The sequence below is a fragment of the Opisthorchis viverrini genome (assembly GCF_000715545.1).
Source record: "Opisthorchis viverrini unplaced genomic scaffold opera_v5_527, whole genome shotgun sequence".
Lineage (NCBI taxonomy): Eukaryota > Metazoa > Platyhelminthes > Trematoda > Opisthorchiida > Opisthorchiidae > Opisthorchis > Opisthorchis viverrini.
This window is the reverse complement of record NW_008752188.1, coordinates 127426-134640: the sequence shown is the minus strand read 5'-3', so window position 1 is coordinate 134640 and position 7215 is coordinate 127426. Positions and strand designations below refer to the sequence as shown.

Sequence of the window (7215 nt, the reverse complement as noted above, 5' to 3'; positions counted from 1 at the left end):
GTCTCCACGCGCTTCCGACTACGCACCTCTGGTGATACGGAGGCAGCTGCGGCGGGAGGTGCAGGGGTTGGTATCGCGCTAAGTCACCGGGCGGAAGTGTCCTTACTTGACTGGATACCTGTTGATAGTCGCCTCTGTGCGGTTCATCTAGCAAAGTCTGTGAAGGAGTCTCACAAGCGGAAAGTTGATGGATGTCTGTTTATCGTGTCTGTCTACGCCCCAACTGACTGTAGCTCCGACGCCGTCAAAGACAGCTTTTACGACGCCCTGAATGCCCTGCTGCGGAGAGCTAAAAGCTCAGACATCGTGATGGTTGCCGGAGACATGAGTGCATAAGTGGGCAGGCTTAGTGTATCTGAGACTCAATCAGTAGGTCGACATGGATTGGACTCATTACGTACGGACAGTGGGGAACGATTACTTCAGCTGCGTGCTAATCGCAGGCTATTTTTATGCAGTACTAACTTTCGAAATAGCCGAAGTCGTCTGGCCACTTGGTGCCCTCCTACAACAGGTCGGCCACAAACTCAAATCGACCACGTTGCCATCAGTTACCGATGGCGCGGGTCCATTACTGACTGCCGGTCGTTTTGGAACACATTTGTGGACTCTGACCACGCGCTCGTCCGGAGTCGCTTCTCCCTACGTTTCCCGGGGTCGCGTAAGGTGCGGACAAATCGCATGGCAACTGAAAGACTGGCAGATCCGGATGTCAGACGAACTTACAAGAATCGTCTTCTAGAGTCTCTTCCAAGTGCTCCACCATCAGATGTGAACTCATACTGGGACGAGATTGCTACCTCTTTGCATAGTGCTGGGAATTTTGCCTGTGGCACGACCCATCCAGGCGCCCTGAAGCACTGGATATCAGACCGAATGGTGGCCCTACTTAAATCTCGAAGAAATATCCCAACCGGTCCCGAACATAACCCGATGCGAAGAGCCATCAGACGTCAAGTGAAAGTGAGTTTGCGATGCGAACGTGAAGTATGATGGACACAGAAAGCCAAAGAAATGGAAGGGGCCCAGAAAGCAGGTAATGCCAGGAGACTATTTTAGTTGATCCGTGCGACCGGTCCCCGGAAACCACCTGTGAGTGAAAGCATCAAGCATCAGGATGGAACGACCATCTCGAATAAGGAGGAACGCCTTGACCGGTGGGCTGAATACTTTGAACAACAAATGTCTGGACCACCAGCCGGCACTCATCTATGGCTCACAGGTGAAGTAGAACCTTGGACGGTGAGCATTGAACCACCTACGGCCTCGGAGTTTACGACTAACATATGTTCCCTCAAGCGCCACCGAGCTCCCGGTCCGGATAACCTTCCACCCGCACTGTTGCGTATGCCGAACCACCGTCTGCCGAAGAGAGTGATGTTTTCCATGCCCAATTCAGAGTGGCGTAAACAGAGAGGTGGCCAACCCTTGACTTGGCAGAGGAGTATGAAGGAGATCACGAAACGCTTGGGTGCTGTCAGTGCTACTCGCCGGATGGGATGGGAACCGCGTGATCCTCACTGTGCCCGGTTGTAGACACTACAGGATATGACTGTCAACCGATGTCAGTGGCCTTCTTCAGTTTCTACTCATAATGATTGTGGTAAACTAGCACTAAGTCTCTTCCCCATCCACCTTCATTCTTTTCTTCACAATAAGGCTTTCAAATAAGTCATGGTTGTACGGCAGTGAAGCATCGGTGTTGGACACTGATGTCGTGCTGTCGATGATGATGATGATGATGATGATGATGATGATGATGATGATGATGATGATCTAAACTGTGTACTCAAATTTGCAGCTTCGTGGCTGCACGGAAAAAGCATCCTTCCAATTATGAACAGTCCGGATGTGAGAAACATCCTCTATTATTTCCTGATGAGTGGAGCTTAATCTCCTAAGCATTGTTAACAAATCACCAGAAAATCACAAGCACTGAAAGTGAGTTACCCCGTTATTAGACAGATTCAAATGAATTCAAAAAGAATATACCAGCGGTCCCCGCCATAGTGAACAAGGTTCAATGGAATCTCGGGTGACGGTGCATTACATACAACGTGGAACCTTCCCCTAAACAGTCAAGAAGTCATTGCTATGGTCGGTGTATTTTTTGTGGATTAACATTAGCAAAACAGGACTTTCGCGTTTGACTCCCATTGCTTTCATGCCTTCATAATATGGTTGCAAAACTCCGGGTAGTCTGGTTTATGTTGAAGGACGAAATCTTTATTCCATCTCCGATCCCTTCACATTACTAACAGTCTGTGAGTAGCTTAAAGGAAGTATAATTTCAAACGAGAAGTTGTCACTCCGGGAACCAGTCAACACTGGTGACTACATTATGCGAATCCTGTGATTGGAGGATGAATGGCCGCTTGTGACCGAGTGGTCACGCGTTCAAACTATCGGACTGGAGGTCGTATGTTCCTGACCCTCTTGAGTTTAACGAGATGCGCACTTCTGATGATGCCCAAGAAGGATGAAACAGCTGTGCATTGCTTCCCGGCTTTTCAGCATAGTTTACCTTCACTGAGGAAACCTTAATTGGAATAGTTTGATTTTTGTTATCATTGTTTAAAAGCAGGCCAGTCTCAGAAACAAGCAGAGTTAAGTCCTCAAAAACCAATAAATTAAACTTCTTGAGAACATAATAACGCAAAATGAGACAATCATAAGAACAGCGTCACACGTAACGGATACGGACCATAAATTCGAGTGACGGTTCCCGGCTACTGATGAATCCACTGAGGTGCTGAGTACTTTGTAGCTTCTGACTATGATCCACCGGTCCGCTACCCAGTGTTACACATTTGTCGATCTGGCATGCATCCAGGTTCTACACGGAACGGAAACTAGAAATTACATACAGAGAAGACGGAAAATGCCCAAAACTACGGATTACCATGGGATTGTTCTGAGTGTATAGCAGTTTATTGAATAAATTATCAGCCTGATCCGTAGATAGTGGTAGGATATGCACAAGGACGGTTCCACCTAGCCCAGGTCCTCAAAACAATCGTACCGCACGCCATTAAAATGGTGGGCTGGCCTAGAACAGAATAAATTTGCGGATTTCTTCATCCGTTTGTCTATGCATGGTGCTTGGGTACATAGAGTTGCAGCTGACTTAGCGGGATCCGTGGTTTGATTTGTTTTGTCATCTGCCTGAATTCTTTCTCTTTGTTTGAGGGCTATTGATCTGAATACTGAAATATCGATCAACCAAGGGTCAGCTGACTCGCGGAGGTTCACGATTAGCTAGTCCAGTTCAGTGACAGAACACATCAATCAGAATTTCAAAGAGGCATCTAAATGCATACGAATGACTGACCAACAGTTGCCTATTCTGCTTCCCGATCAGTTCACTCTGATGAAATACTTATTGATTTTTAGCTAACACACGCTAAACAGTTTGGTTCAAACTGAAGTTTATAATTTCATGCCTTGTTGATTCGCTCACTGAAATGCACGGATTCAAAATTACCATGTGAATGCTCTTAATCAAACAGTTGCAAGTGATCTTTGGGCTGGAGAATGTGATTGTTTGTTTGTCCACGGCAGTTACTAAGGTCAATTAGTTGTGAAAATTTCAAATTTTTAGCACTTTGGGTAAACAAAATAGTAGAATGGGATTTAATTCTTGATATGGGGAAAGACGTTCGTAACCAGCCTGATACACAGTCGGCAAAGGTAAGACAGAAAGTCATGTGAGTTCAGTGTGGTAACCAAATTAGAATGTGTCATGATTTATCCTGCGAAGATGCATTATATACGATGTTACAGTGCATACCTTCAAAAGTGATTACGTCTACCGTGTAATTAGGTTAGCCGTATACGGAACCTTGTAAATATGATCTGATAATCTGAAGTAATGCAGACTAACTGACTAATTCAAAGCTGCTTGGATCTGGTCAGTCTGCGTCTTTTTTTCGACGTGTGTGTAATGTTCACCAAAATATCTTCTGTGTCTGACCATTTGACTTGTTTCGGTTGTGCTGACACAGAGATAACTTTTTCCAGGTCTTTGACGTCAGCTAGCGAAGAACTATTTTTTTGACGTTGCCAAAACTTATTTTCTTACAGGAAACTATCCACAAGATTGCTGAAATCTCTTCGACAGCCCACAGCCCTTCTTGGGGCTCATCAGGTGGGCGCAATCCCCGAGTTTCCGTCAACCTGTTTTCGAGAACTACACTCATCTGCAAGTCAATTTGGTTTTCACTAGAGGCTCAATTGAATCTCTCGTTTATGATATTCTACAACTGAATGTGCTGCACACATCATGATTCAGTTGACACGATATTCGACATACCATACTGTTTTCATAAAGGAAACTACTCACAAGGTTGCCGAAAACTTAGCTTCCTTAACTATAAGACAGGCCACAATGTACAAATATATGGTCATTGTTGACTTGAGGCTGAAGTTCAGAACCCCCATCCCCAAACTCATACAACTAAAGGAAAAACTGTCGCTGTGGCTCATCCTTCTATGCTTTTCCACATGTCGTATCTTTCGACACGTGACCTATCCTGAGACAGATTGACCATCTAAGCAATTTTTCCAGATCAGTATCGTACAGAACTGCTTCCTTTGTATTAGTTCAAGAATCCCCGTTTGCCTCGGGAGAATTTTCAGTTGCCCAAGATGTGATTGAAAATTAAAATAGTGCTTCAGACCACAGACTGTACTGATTGAAGGGACAAGAACCTACCGGTGAAATGAAGAAGGCCTTCGCTGCGAACTTATTAGAAAATACCAACTGACCAGTTATAAACTATTGGACAGGGTTGCAAAACTCTCATTTGCATCTTATTTACAAAAACTGAACATCCATCTCCTGTTCTTCTTGAACTTTCCTAGATATTCATTGATTCAAATCATTCATTGCTCAAATCCAAGCAAATGCTACCAAAGCAACTCCACACATTCCGCAACAGATCTCCCTTTTCAAGAGACGCAAGGCGAATTTACAAGAAGAAAACATACTACTGGCATGCCTCCCCATCAGTAGTATCAACGTTACACCGGTACAAAGAGATGCGTTTTCTTTTTAAATGGAGTTCTGTTTGAATTTCTCTTGTCCTTTTAATGCCCTGTCTGTCAACCAAAACCTTTACCACAGTTGGGGCGAGACGATCCAAGTGGTTCGAGCGCCAATTTACATACTGGAGGGTCTGTGCTTCAAGTCCGACCTCTGCCTCTCGAATTCCCTGTCTAGGCTTGGGCGACCTGGCAGTATCTCAGCCCTCGTGCAGCCATTGTGTGTCATGGCAGCTAGATACGCGAACTTTTTATTGTGTGGTACGAATACATATCAGAAGAAAAGGAACAGACCACAGATCCCGACAAACCTAATAATATCTTTGCCACAAAAGGTTATAATGCCATGTGTCTGGATGCAAACACAGCACGACAGAGCTCAAGTACTTAACCAATTATACTGTTTACCTTGAGCTGAGAAAAATCCACACGCGCAAAGCCAGCAGACGGAACAGGATGCTCCAACTAATATCAAGCTACTTGTCTTCAGAAAACTCCGTTCCGTTTTGTCAGTTCTTCAATCCCTGATTGCTGATGGATAGAGAACTGCCGGAACAAATTCATAACCGGAAGTGGTCAGCCTAGTGATTCACCAAATTTTTTTGTTTCATTGTGCAGTAACGGTATTTTTCTCAGCTTAGTGCTCGGTGTGAGCCTCACAAGCTTGCGCTCACGTCAAAACAACCACCAAAGCTGAACAAGGTATATTAACGCCCAAAACAGAGTCAAGAACAGTTGTACAGCGCTTCATATATATAGCGCAGGCAGCAATAACTTTCTGGAAATTCTGACGCGTTCTGGATGCGCCATTGTCAACCGGCATTTGGCCAATCCTGGGTCATGATTGGCTGTTGGGTCAAGACTTTCAACCAATCAGATCTCGTCTTGATGCCGGACCGGCAAGCGTCCCGAATTAGTGACCAATCTTGCGTGGGATGGACTTCGCGGCCGTGGCAGCACCTGAGTGCGAGCGGTAGACAGAAATACGTGAGGAATTCCGCCTAAGACGTTGAAAGCGACTATTGCTTAACATTGTAGAAACCTCACTGAGCTCACCCAACGATGTGCAGCAGTGTTTGTAAAAGATTCAGCTTCATCATGTAACTCCGAATGATTTATCTGCCAGAAAAAATTATTTCCGGGTTGGCTTCCTGGACTTTGGCAGTGCCTTCGATTCACTGCTACTCGAACTTTTCGAGACGGGCATCTAATGACTCCTTCTGTATCGCCTACACAACTGCTTTACCTACCGAAACCTCCAAAAAACTTTTGCCGATGAGTCATTTTTTACCGCATCTGCTGTGTTCTACGCAGCCAGAAGACACTCGGCTTGGCAATGCATGTCCTACAGTACACGATGCTTACGGCTTTGAGCAAGACATCAAAGCTGATACAAGCTGCGGTTCTAAAACTTAACCCTTCCGAATTCAGTGAAATTGTATCTACACTGAAACAGAGTGAGCACCCTGAAGCCGACTTACCTATTGTGGCCAGAAAATTCAAGCTAACTGTGCAGAATATCTTGGTTTATGACTTCATTAAAGCTGACATGACATAAACGCCTTGAAAATATCTTCCGCAAAACTTGAGCGTTGGCTTGTTCGTTTCCTTCATACTGTCAATCGGCTTACCCGAAAGTTTACACTTACTACGGCCTGAATAGTTATTTTGTCTTGTTCACCCGTTATTCTAAGCAAACTGCTGGGAAAGGAATATAGTGGCAGCAAATAATGGATCAGCCTCCGGTAATGTCCTTGATAGTTTTGTGGAAGACTACGAATGCGTTTACAAAGCATGACGCAGCACTTGATGAGGTTCCTAACTCGCTGCATTCAGCTAGGATCAACTGCCCATTGGGCGACAGCGGTTGGAATCTGAACGCAAGTGAATTACTACATAAAATATCAGTGATCTCTTTACTAGTACACCTAATGACCTCAGAAGCGAACTCTGGAGAAAACAGACTCGCGCGTTTTGTTTTCCATTGTAAAGCTTCTTAGCCGCGCTCCCCTTCCTCTTGTTTTGCTTTGGATAACAAGTTGCTTCCGGTATCCCGGTCACTCGAAAATCCGCTGGCAACAACAAAAGAACAGCAGTCTTTGTTTTGTTCACAGCCGCACCTTTGCAGCACTGAGTCACTGTAAGTTTTCGTCTCACCAGTGATCTCACACA

At 45.0% G+C, this 7215-nt stretch overlaps 1 protein-coding gene across 1 annotated transcript in view; it reads left to right on the top strand.

Annotated features, from left to right (window-relative positions):
- T265_11584 (hypothetical protein) overlaps positions 1-5834 on the top strand; it is a gene marked incomplete at both ends in the record, with an annotated part of 13801 nt that extends 7967 nt beyond the window's left edge. Inside the window, 6 exons of the mRNA XM_009178273.1 lie at positions 47-328; positions 374-963; positions 1060-1529; positions 4084-4147; positions 4864-5010; positions 5808-5834. Of these exons, the coding sequence (XP_009176537.1) occupies positions 47-328; positions 374-963; positions 1060-1529; positions 4084-4147; positions 4864-5010; positions 5808-5834 (1580 nt within the window). The remainder of the gene's footprint in view (positions 1-46; positions 329-373; positions 964-1059; positions 1530-4083; positions 4148-4863; positions 5011-5807) is intronic.
- Positions 5835-7215: the final 1381 nt, after the last annotated feature.